The following is a 13,160-nucleotide window of genomic DNA, read 5'->3' as shown; positions in this document are numbered from 1 at the left end:
CACGTGAGCATCAGAACTGCGCCACGGAGCAATAGAAGAAAGTGGCCTGGTCTGATAAATCATATTTTCCTTTACATCATGTGAATGGCCAGTGTGTGTTGTTTAACCTGGGGAAGAGATGGCACCAGGATACAGTCTGGAAAGAAGGCAAGCCAGTGTGATGGTTTGGGCAATGTTCTGCTGGGAAACCTTGGGTCCTGCCATTCATGTCAATGTTACTTGACACGTACCACCTACCTAAATATTGTTACTGTCCAAGTACATCCCTACATGGAATTGGTATTCCCTGATGGCAGTGGCCTCTTTTCAGCAGGATAATGCACCCTGCCACACTACAAAAATGGTTCAAGAATAGTTTAGGAATACAACAACGAGTTTGAGGTGCTGACTTTGCCTCCAAATTCTCCAGATCTCAATCCAATCGACCATCTGTGGGATATGCTGGAAAAACAAGTTTGCTCTATGGAGGCCCCACCTCTCAATTACAGGACTTAAAGTGGTTCTAAAGCCTTAAGGTTTTTTCCTAAATGCATTCAGGTAAAAAAAAAAACCTCTGTGCCTGAAGGATCCCCCTTATACTTGCCTGAGCCAGATCTCAATCCAGCACTGTGCACGAGAGCAGCAGCTCTCTGTGACATGGAAGCTGGGGGCAGGGCCTGAGCTGCACTGTCTGTGTCTATAGATGCAGACAGGACGGCTCGGGAGCGAGCCCGCACAAGTGCCCTCATAGTACCTGTCTATGGTGGGCACTCACTGAAGAGGAGGAGCAAGGAGCACAGGCAAGCGACCTGATAAGAGTAGGGTCGGGGCTGCTCTTTGCAATGCCAGTGCACAGAGCAGTTAAGTAACATGTTTATTTTATTTAAAAAAAAAAAATTAAACTTTACTATTAAAGGATTTATTACTGACGGCTTGGTGCCAGATACCTCACAATACAAACAAATGGTCACTGCCCCCACCTACTGTATAACTGGCCTTCATAGCAAGGAGCGCATGGAAGGGCAACATATGTAAAACAAAATCAAAGAAAAATTTCTAGCACAACTTGCCAGCCTGCAAATAACTGAATTGTCCTGTCTAACAGTTTGCGTTAAAAACAGGGTTTTTCTGCAGTCCTAACTCTCTAAATTTTGAGAGCCTCCATAATAGAAGCACATGCATTATAATGGATAGGCAGAGGACAGCCTGGAAGGAGCCCACCGATCCTTAAAGGCACAGGGGTGCACTGGACACCCAGTATATAGCACAATGGCAGCAAAGGTGTCCAGTACGTCCCCTCACCAGTATTCCAACAGTACAAACAAATGGCCACTGCCCCCACCTATAACCTGGCCTGCACAGCAAGGAGCACATGGAAGGGAAATGCATGTAAAACAAAACCAAAGAAAATTTCCCAACTAACTGAATTATCCTGTCTACCAGCTTGTGTTAAAAACAGGGGTTTCATTTGCACACATTTGCAAACACATGTGTATGCTGCAGAGGCTGCAACAAGGCACCCCAGTATTATCTGCAGTCCTAACTCTATGTATCTGTGCCAGATACCACAGCATACCTTCAGAGGTCTAGTGTAGTCCATGCCTTGACGGGTAAAGGCTGCTTTGGTGGCAAAGGGTGAACCCAAGATTAGGTAGGTGACCATAGAATTATGGCTGAGTGCTGTATATCCAAACATTGTGTGACATTGCATGGTTTTATAGGAACATAAATGGCACATTTTTTAACAGAAATAAGATTTATATATGCCCTGCCTTCTGTGCTGTTTTCAGATTTATTCCAAACGTGTTGCTGTTTTAGTGAATTGATTTTTATATGCTTTTTTTAAGTATTTATCATACCTCAAAATATGTTCAAATATTGTGCATGTGAAAAATTAATCTGACTAATGTTTTCCAATTCATTGAAGAATTTTATCACTTTTTTTTTTTTTTTTTTTTTAAACCAGTAAAAAAAATGCATAGAAATGTAAATATCGCATTTGTTATCCTTTTTAGAGAACTAATGTTTATATGTCCTGCCTTGTGTTTTTTTTTGTTTTCAGGTTTATTCCATACACTAACATAGTTTGTTCTTTATTTAAAGGATTCATATGATTACTGAGATATACGGATTGTGACTGGAAATATACGGATTATGAAGGTGTTGGACAAAACAATGTGGAGAAATACTTGAACTATACAGATTTACTCGGACTGACGTGATGACTATTTTTATCGTCTGTTCAAATCTAATACAGCGAAACTACATTTTGGTTTTGGACTTAAAAAACAGGAGAACTTGAAATAAATTAAAGCATATTTTTATATATTTTAATAAAATGTTTAATATTTAGGTAGTTTTTGTCTCTTGTACAGCTATAAATAATAATTGTAATATACCAGTTGTGTGACTGCAATCACCCCTCTTATTTTGTTTTGTTACTGTCGTGCGACTTTTACCGGGGGAAAATTTTTTTTTGACAATTCAATTTTATATACTTTCATCAGAATTGAACAGAACTACAAACCAATAACGAAAAGGATAACCAAACCCAAGAACAAAATGTAATCTATTGCAGTTTACCAGTATTAGATGTGGTGATTGCATTCTTCTTCTTGTTGTGTGTGTTTTTTTTTTTTTTTTTCTCGGCTTAGAATATTTTCAACAAGTTCAGAAAATAACTGTTGATTTTGGCAGAATGTTCTTTTTGTATTTCCTGTGAGCTGAAAAGAAAGGAAAACATACCTTGACTTTGTTCTGTAAACTACGAATCCCATCACCGACAATGTAAATAATGGTGGACAAAGGCGTGTTTGAAGTCCAGCCTGGGTGACAACCATGGCTGCCCGATAGCTAGTTGAGGAGTGAACCATGCAGGGATGGGAAGTGTGTTATTTCCAGGATTACATTACTGTTATGTGAAGATGTCAATAGGCCCTTAAACCTAATAAAATAAAAAAGATTTCTCCATCCACAAACGAGGTAGATGAGAAATTTACCCCCACCCCCCCAGGACATTGTATTTAGACAGTGAGACCCAACGCTACCAGAATACACCGATCAGGGGCTGCAGCTTAATGCGTTAGTTAATGGCACAGTAAGTTTAGGTAGTTCCCCAGATTGTATTTTTTTTTTCATAGTCTTTGTTAATCCCCATAAAATGTTTCTATTTTTGTTCTTATTTTAATAAATACAGACTCTAATCTGTTACATTGATCAGTGCTAACAAAGGTTCTGATAGTTAATCTGATATACTGTACAGCAGCTATACCTGTGGGAGTATGTCCAGCAGGGGAATGACTCCAGAATGTATGAGGTCATGAGATATAGTATAATTCAGGTCCATAACTAGTTAAAAGAAGATTTTTTTTTTTTTTTTTTTTTTTTTAATTTGTTTGTTTTTATCATCAGGGCTAAGCTACGCTGATAATTTTAACCCTTTCCTGTCCCTTTCCCTCCATAGTTGTCACTTGATCAGAAGCCCATCCTGGCCCCTCCCGATCATGGAAAAAAAGGATAATGGTAGCACATCAGTGTAGTCAAAATCTTGAAGGTTCTTTATTGTTGCCAAGCCAGACAGATACACAGGAACATGGTTGACGTGTTATTTGTCTGGCTTGGCAACAGTAAAACACCTTCAAGATTTTGACTACACTGTGGTGTGCTACCAATATCCTCTTTTCTATTGCTTTCTTTGGTGAGCACCTGCTCAGTCAATTACCTACCGATTACCTGAGCGGTGTATTTTTTTTGTGGTGGGATTGTTAGCCCACCATCATAAACAGAGACTGAGAGCTGTTTTCAACAGCTTGGTCACTGTGGTGGGAGCGTGCTTTCGGCACAGAAACCTTGGCCACCATGGATGCAAGTGTGGCGTTTGGGCATCAAGGTCTATGCATCCTGCCGCTGTACATAAAGCATTATGTGATTGCCAACAGGTTAATCTATTGCTGCTAAAGGCTCCAGTCACACTTCTATGACTTGTTAAGCGACTTTGGACACATAAATTAGCATGACAAGTCGCAGCTCATTATTTTCAATGGCATCAGATCGGTACAACTTAAAGTTGCAGCGACTTTGAAAAGGTGCCTGCACTACTTTGATGCAACTTAGTGCCAGAGAGTGTAAATTTGGATCAAAGTAGCACTCAACATTATACTGGTAATTATGCAACTTTGGAGTGGCGCAAGTATGAGTGGAGCCAAAAGAGTTAATAGGCAGCAACCTCATTAGGCTAGAGCTATACAGGAGATTTTTAGTAACTCCATAGTTCTAACCTCACTAGCAATTAGTCACTAGAGGTAGAAAATGATTGCTAAACAAATGAATCCCTAAGGTGTAGGCTACACAGGTAGCGTTCAATAGCATCTTGTGGTGAGCAGTTGCACATGATAGGATCATTGCACAGTCTTGGCAGATTGATTACTAATACTATACATGTACACTGGATGCTAAAATCAACTGCCCCAGATGCCTTAGCAGCAAAAAAACACTTGACGTTTGTAAATGCGTATACCCCTGTCAAGCCCTTGTTTTGGTTTTTTTTTTACATTTCATAATAATGTATTCTGGCTATTGGGATTTAAAAAAACGCCCAAGCGCTAAACGCGCATAGCGTTAACACGCATTTACAAGCATTTTTGCTGCATTTGTTGTTTTTCTGCCAAAAACACTCCTCTCCTAAACGCGATTCTGATGTATTCAGGAGAGGAGCGTTTTACTGCCTCTAAACTCTGCTGCTCTTAAACTCTGATAGAAGCCTATGTGTGCATGGACACATAGGGGTTTATTTACTAAAGGAAAATCGCTGTAGATCTGAGGGGGACATGCAAGGAAAATAAAAAACAGCATTTTTTGCTTGTACATGATTGGATGATAAAATCAGCAGAGCTTCCCCTCATTTCAGATCTACCCCTCAGATTTACAGTGACTGCACTTCAGAGTGCACTTGTAGTGCAGAGTGGATTTGCCTTTAGTAAATTAACCCCATAGGCTTTTATTGAGTTGAGTTCAGGGGCTTTGGCAAAAAATGCCAACAACCTGAACTTAGGGGCAGCAGTATGCATGAGGCCTAACTCCATAGCAAGCCCTTGTTCTTCTGTCTAGTGATTAATTGCTACTCCTAGTGGCTAATCACTAGTGATTTTAGTAGCAGGATTGAGCCACTTAAAATCTTCTTTGTAGTTCTAGCCAAATATAGTAACTGCCCATTAAAGCTGAACTCCAGGAATGAACCTTTTTTAAACTTAAAGCGGCGTTATAGCCGTTTCTGTGTTTATTAAAAGTCAGCAGCTACAAAAAGTGTATCTGCTGACTTTTAATAGACACACATTCACCTGTCCCATGATCCAGTGATGGGGCTGCCCAAAGCCTTGGTTTCTCTCCCCCCGCAACGGCATCACTAGTGTGGGCACCCAGCTGTGACAGTCTGCGTCGTGCTGTGCTGTCCTGAATGGCCGGACAATCTTCTGGGACCTGTGACGTGTCCCAGAAGATTGCAGAGATAGGGAGAGGAGAACTTCCGCTCGAGTTGCCTAGGCAGTAGGAGCTGGGTACCTGTCAAAACTAGGTACCCGCTCCCCCCCCCCCCCCCCCAAAAAAAAATGTGGACACGGTGAGAAAATAAGATGAAAAATATGTCTTTCAAAACGATCATATGATAATCTGATTGCTAGTACATAGCTTTTGAGCACCAATCACGACAGTTCATCTAAAAATATCCAAAGGGGAAAATATGAATTTTTGTTTAAGCAGTACAGTATTGGTTCAAAAAAATCAGAAGAGCAAGACCATTCATGCTCAGAAACGAAAGAGTACATTGCACTACAATATAATACATCACTTCTGAAAGTTGTATGATGTTGTACAAGAATTTTAAGTAACCTCTTAATTTTCAATATGAGACTAACATACAAAAAAAAAAGCAGAAACGAAAGATCATTCGTCCGCTATTCTCATTGTGTGTATGAGGCTTTACATTGGTCCAGCTTGGTTACATATGATTCTTTGTCTCACAATCAGAGGGCCACGGGGAATGTGGAAAATCACTGTAGTAGTTAGTCACATTCAGCTGGACTTGTTCTGTAATGCTGAAGATGTTTTGCAGCTTACCAAGCCACTTCTTTAGTTCCTAGGGCAGTGATGGCAAACCTTGGCACCCCAGATGTTTTGAAACTACATTTCCCATGATGCTCCTGTACTCTTCAGTGTAGTTGAGCATCACAGAAAATGTAGTTCCAAAACATGTGGGGTGCCAAGGTTCACCATCACTGTCCTAGGGTGTCAGGAAGATAACCCAGCATTTATAATCACACGTTAGGATATGTGACATTAAATTACATCCTTATTTTCCAAAAATCATTCATTCACATCCACTACTTAATGGCCCTGTAATGTTACTTTTATGAAATTGTTTCTGCTTCCATGTAACATTCATTGTGAGCGCCCGAAGCTCGAATTTTCCCCCTTGCGTCATTTGTTTGAAACCAGCAGTGCATGTTTGTTGCATATCCCATAGTCCATCTTGGGAGCAAACAAGAGAGGGTGCCTATGTCCCTACATACAGTGGGACCATAAAAAAACAACAGAAAGTTGTATCACAGCAGAAAAAAAATGCTATTAGGAGATTTGGAGGAAGTTGAGAGCGATAGGATGTACTTTTTTGTGTTAAGAATACATAGTAGATAATAGATTTTTTTCTTCTTTTTAAACAAGAGGGCCCTGCTCAAGTGATTTGTCAGCTGTATATTGAACAAAGGGGGTTACCCATCTGGCACTTCCACTGTTTTTATCACATTTTTATGTTTCAATGAATACAAGGCGATTTTTCAATGCACGAGGTAATGATCGTGAAGTCATCCTCTCTGTCTTGCCCAGAGAATGGCTTGTATTGATTGAAAAAATACATGACATTCTCTGAATGGCATAGGTGTTGGGAGAGCAAGCCTCTGTGTTCAGTATACGGATGGCAGCACGCAACCAACGCTGACTGTATGTAGCACTGGCTAGTACAATGAATTTCTGCATCCCCAGTGCCAATATGGATGTGAGTTATGAGCTGTAACCAAACCAGACCAATGCAAATTTTAAATGAAGACAATTTCGGGATTTCAGCTTTAAACCTCTCACCAGCAAGAGCTTCAAATTGCCTATTTAGCTTTAAAATGGAACTCCAGGCCCCTTCCAAAAAAAAATTAAGTCAGCAGCTACGCATACTGTAGCTGCTGACTTTTAATGTTAGGACATTTACCTGTCCACAAATCTAGCGGTTTTCAATCAGCTCTCGGGTGCTGCCACCGCCGCTACCTCGGGTAAGGGAAACCAGCAGTGAAGTCAGTTCCCTAATGTGCATGTGCTTCCGGCAGAGGAAGGAGGAGGAGGGACGAACTTCAGATTGAGATAGCGCGGCAAACTCACCCAGAAGTGGAAGCAGATACCTGTCAAAACCAGTTACCCGCAGACAAGCGGACCTTCCTCTTTTGGGTGGAGCTCCACTTTAACCTTACTGTTTTGTTTTCTGTTTTGACTAGATGCTCCAGCATAATTCTGTACATAAAACAAGCTATCTGTTCATCATTGGCTGTATGTCCTTTTTGCTGCACTGATAAATGTTCTCTAAATTAAACTGTTTATATAGTATTACTTTAAATATTTGTTCATAATTGTTTTTAAGTATGTCTAAATAAAAAAGTACACACAAAAATAGTATTGTGTTTGATACATATATTAGATAATAGAAAAAAGCATGTATGAATAAAAATAGAATATATAAATTATGTATATGTATATAGGATTATTGGCTGCAATACTAAGAACTCTCACTAGATGTCAGTGTACTATATACACATATATATGGTAATGACTGTTGTTTCTCAAAATATGTTATTCTTTCCTGCAGTGCTTGATACAATGTTGCAAGAAGCAGTTGCTAGTGTTTAACTCTTCACTTGCTGATATATATGCAGCTGTACAACAGGATACAGAAGTAATGTAAAAATTACATTTGACCTGTTTTTGATGGGAATATGGGTAGAATTATTATTTCTCATGGGGATTACTGGAGGAATATCATGTTAACACCCAACAATGAACATATTTAACCCATTACTAATAATAATATGCATATACTTTTTCTACATGGGGATTATGGGTGGAATATTGTAGTTAGACATACATAGGAATATATTAAACCTACTTCTGATATAAATATGTATATAATTATTTTTCTACATGGGGATTATTGGTGGAATATTGTTTATAAACATACATAGCAAAATATTAAACCTATTTCTGATGAGAATATGTATATAATTATATTTCTACATGGGGATTATTGGTGGAATATTGTTTATAAATATACATTGCAACATATTTAACCCATTTATGATATGACTATGCACGTAATTATTTTTCTACATGGGGATTATTGGTGGAATATTGTTTATAAATATACATAGCAACATATTAAACCCATTTCTGATGAGAATATGCATATAATTATATTTCTACATGGGGATTATTGGTGGAATACTGTTTATAAATATACATAGCAACATATTAAACCCATTTCTGATGAGAATATGCATATAATTATATTTCTACATGGGGATTATTGGTGGAATATTGTTTATAAATATACATAGCAACATATTAAACCCATTTCTGATGAGAATATGCATATAATTATTTTTCTACATGGGGATTATTGGTGGAATATTGTTTATAAATATACATAGCAACATATTTAACCCATTTATGATATGAATATGCATGTAATTATTTTTCTACATGGGGATTACTGGTGTATAAAGTTTATAAATATATATAGCAACATATTAAACCTATTTCTGATGAGAATATGCATATAATTATGATTCTACATGGGGATTATTGGTGGAATATTATTTATAAATATACATAGCAACATATTAAACCCATTTCTGATGAGAATATGCATATAATTATATTTCTACATGGGGATTTTTGGTGGAATATTGTTTATAAATATACATAGCAACATATTTAACCCATTTATGATATGAATATGCATTAATTATTTTTCTACATGGGGATTATTGGTGGAATTTTGTTTATAAATATACATAGCAACATATTTAACCCATTTATGCATGTAATTATTGTTCTACATGGGGATTATTGGTGGAATATTGTTTATAAATATACATAACAACATATTTAACCCATTTATGATATGAATATGCATGTAATTATTTTTCTACATGGGGATTATTGGTGGAATATTGTTTATAAATATACATAGCAACATATTAAACCCATTTCTGATGAGAATATGCATATAATTATATTTCTGCATGGGGGTTATTGGTGGAATATGACTTGTAAATATACATAGCAACATATTAAACCTATTTCTGACTGATTCATTTTTATGAAGATGAGCCGATCAACCGAGTCAGTGGACAGGTGCACTCTGATCCGTTATAAAGCCTCCAGCCGCACTGAATGTGTGTTCAGATAGAACGCTTGATGCAGGACAGGCCAGTAGCTCAATTGCATAATGTGCAAACTCTGGCCAGTGATCCATCCTCAAGACCCAGTAACTCAGTGGATTTTCGGTTGGAAAGGTCTCCAAGTCTAATCTTGCCCAAGGTATTCCTGCACCATGTAAATCAGACACTAGCGATGGTTGCTGGAACCAATCAGACCTTGGGGCTGCGGATTAAAAAATTGTCTGAACATCGGTCAGATGGCCACCTTCTCCACCGCACCTTCTATGACTGACTGAAGCCTCAGCAACCTATTGTCCAGGAGGACCAGGAAATTGTAGCCTCCCAGGCTCTGGAAACGCATTGCACAAACCTTTCTGCAAGGTCTCTTGAAGATGTTTCATCCTCTGCTCCCTCTGCTATGGCTGTTTAAGTGTATAAGCTGTATAACCTTACCCTTTTAATGTGGATCAAGTAGGGTTGCCAGCCAGTATTGATCCCTCTCCTTGATACCACAAATAAGAGGGTCCTTTCACAGGCTTTGCATGATCAGCGAGGCCATGCAGCGTAGGTTTGCTGAGGCATTTGGTTCGGAGTCCTCTGGGTCACTAAGGACAACATGATCCGCAGCCACCTCCTCCAAGCCACCTACAAGTCCATGGGTTTCTGGGGACTGAAAACGATCCCTTGAAGACTGCTGCTGATGCTGAGTGCCAGGCTCCACCTCCATGCTGACACAATCCTCCTCCTCCTCTTCCTGTGTCATAGGCGGGCCTGCAGGAATAATGTCTGGATAAAGGGGTCGTTGGGAGTTAAGGAAGTCCTCCTCTTCCTCCCTCTGTTCTGCCTCCAGTGCCCTGTCCATTATTCCACGTAGCGTGTGCTCCAACAGGTAGACAAGAGGGACAGTATCACTGATGCATGCACTGTCACCATCCTCGTGGCCTCCTCAAATGGTGACAGGACAGTGCATGCATCCTTGATCATTAGCCACTGGCGTGGTGAAAAAAAGCCAAGCTCCCCTGACCCTGTCCTGGTGCCATACTCGCACAGGTAGTCATTGATGGCCCTCTGCTGTGTGTGCAGCTGCTGCAGCATTGCCAACGTTGAGTTCCACCTGGTGGGCATGTCACAGATGAGGTGGTTCTTGGGCAGGTTGCATTCCTTTTTGAAGATCAGCCAGCCGAGCACTGGCATTATATGACCGGGAGAAATGCCCACAGACTTTCCTGGCCTGCCTCAGGAGATCCTGTAAGCCCAGGTACCTACACAAGAACCGCTGCACCACCAAATTAAGGACGTGAGCCAAACAGGGAACATGGGTCAAGTGTTCCTGTCGGAGGGCGAAATAGAGGTTGGTGCCATTGTTGCAAACCACCATTCCTGCCTGAAGCTGTCATGGCATCGACCACCTCTGAACCTGCCCCTGCAGAGCTGCCAGAATCTCTGTCCCGGTGTGGCTCCTGTCCTAAGCAGACCAACTCAAGCACCGCGTGGCATCTTTTTGCCTGAGTGCTTGTGTAGCCCCTAGAACGCCTACTTAGCACCACTGGTTCCGAGGTCAAATCTGCACAGGAAGAGGCGATAGAGGAAGAAGAAGAGGAGGGGGTGGAGGAGAGAGGTGTGGCAGAATTACCACTACCAGCATTTTGGAGGCATGGTGGCGGAACAAGCTCCAACATTAATGCACCCTGTTCTGCATCCTTCCCAGCTGCCAGCAGGGTTACCCAGTGCGACATGAAAGAAAAAGGTAAAGTCCATGTCCATGCCTGCTGGACCATGAGTCAGCGGTAATATGCATCTTACCGCTGAGCGCCCTGTCCAACGAGGCCAAGACATTGCCTTCCACATGCTGGTAGAAAGCCAGAATGGCCTTCCGAGAAAAAAAATGGCGTCCACATGTAGAGTCAGTGACCTCATCATCCCCTCCCTCCTCACCACTGGAGCAAACCTGGCAGTGCGCTGCTGCTGGGGGAACATAACTGACAGTTTCTTGTCCTTCTTGGGCACCCCCTCTCTCTGGGCTCACGTTACTGCCTTCATCATCAACCTGGGTGCCATCATCGGAGCCTTCAAAATGCTGTGCATCCTCCTGCAGTATGTACCCGAAACTGTGGTCAAACAGTTTGGGGGACTCCTCAAGACAAGATGGTGGGGCTAGGTAAGGAGTGACTGATGTAATTGAGCCAATGGAATAGGCCGCTTTGGCAGCTGCATTGGCAGCCAAACTTGTCTTAGCCTGGGTGACAGAGGATGAGGAGGATGAGGATGGCTTTGTGATCCACTCTACCAACTCTTCTGCTTGTTGTAGCTCAACACGGCCAGCTGTCGAAAAAAAGGACAAGCGTGCCCCATGGACACGTGCTGAGGATGCACCGTGTCTATGACCAGAACTGTTGGCTGTAGACACAGTGCCTGCTTGCCCTCTTTTAGTGGCCTGTGAGCGTCTGCCCTTCCTTGGTGGCCTTCCAGGCATGGAGTAAAATTGGATTAGCAAAACACCGCCTGAAGTTTACTAGAAAAATTTAACCAGGAATGGCCTGCAGTCAGGTATAGGCTTGGCTAGACTAGAATGCAGTGGATATATATATGTTGGAGACTGTGTATATATATATATATATATATATATTTAATGCACTGCAGATCACTGAATCTCTTGCCTGCCTGCCTGCCTGCCTGAAAGTGTATTTGAGAACATACACCAGCAACGGCCTGCAGTCAGATATAGGCTTGGCTAGACTGGAATGCAGTGGATATATATATGTAGGAGACACTATATATATTTTATGCACTGCAGATCACTGAATCATTTGCCTGCCTGCCTGAACGGGTATTTGAATACGTACACCAAGAACGGTCTTCAGTGAGATCTAGCTAAACTGGATACAGCGTATCTATATATATATATATATATATATAAAATTATATACACAAAGCCGGCATATATATATATATATATATATATATATATATATATATATATATAAAAATATATATATATATACACACTAAATACACTGCAGCTAACTGAATCAACTGCCTGTATGAAGTATATTATTAACAGTACACCAGGAATGGTCTGCAGTGAGATCTAGCTAAACTGTATACAGTGGATGGATATATATATATCTATCTATCATATATATATATATATATATATATATATATATATATATATAGATATAGATATATCGACATATATCTATAGATAGATAGATAGATAGATAGATAGATAGATAGATAGATAGATAGATAGAGATATATATATACCTATAGATATATATATATATATATACAGTAAAATCTTGGTTTGCGAGCATAATTCGTTCCAGAAACATGCTTGTAATCCGAAGCACTTGTATATCAAAGCATTTTTTTTACAGGGTATAAAAGAGAAGAGAGGCACCTCTAAGTGTAGCAATAAGTTGCTAAATGTTGTACTGTCATTAAATGTAACCATATTGCTACACTTAGAGGCTCCTCTCTTCTTTTTTATACTCAGCTGTGACATGACGCTACTCATATATCAAGACATCGCTTGTATATCAAGGCAAAATTTAATAAAACATTTTGCTTGTCTTGCCAAACGCTCTCAAACCAAGTTACTCTAAAACCAAGGTTTTACTGTATATATATTAAATACACTGCAGCTAACTGAATCAACTGCCTGTCTGAAGTATATTAGAAACAGTGCAGCAGGAACGGTCTGCAGTG

General features: G+C 40.1%; 1 protein-coding gene across 1 annotated transcript in view; it reads left to right on the top strand.

Moving 5' to 3' along the window:
• The window catches only part of MPZL3 (myelin protein zero like 3), a 39,032-nt gene extending 35,846 nt beyond the window's left edge, over positions 1–3,186 (top strand). The window contains exon 6 of the mRNA XM_073602461.1: positions 2,083–3,186. Coding sequence (XP_073458562.1) covers positions 2,083–2,100 — 18 coding nt within the window. The 3' untranslated portion in view covers positions 2,101–3,186. The remainder of the gene's footprint in view (positions 1–2,082) is intronic.
• Positions 3,187–13,160: the final 9,974 nt, after the last annotated feature.

This window comes from Aquarana catesbeiana, linkage group LG10 (assembly GCF_042186555.1).
Source record: "Aquarana catesbeiana isolate 2022-GZ linkage group LG10, ASM4218655v1, whole genome shotgun sequence".
NCBI classification, from domain to species: Eukaryota; Metazoa; Chordata; class Amphibia; order Anura; family Ranidae; genus Aquarana; species Aquarana catesbeiana.
The sequence above is the reverse complement of the archived record's forward strand: the minus strand, read 5'-3'. Positions and strand labels throughout refer to the sequence as shown.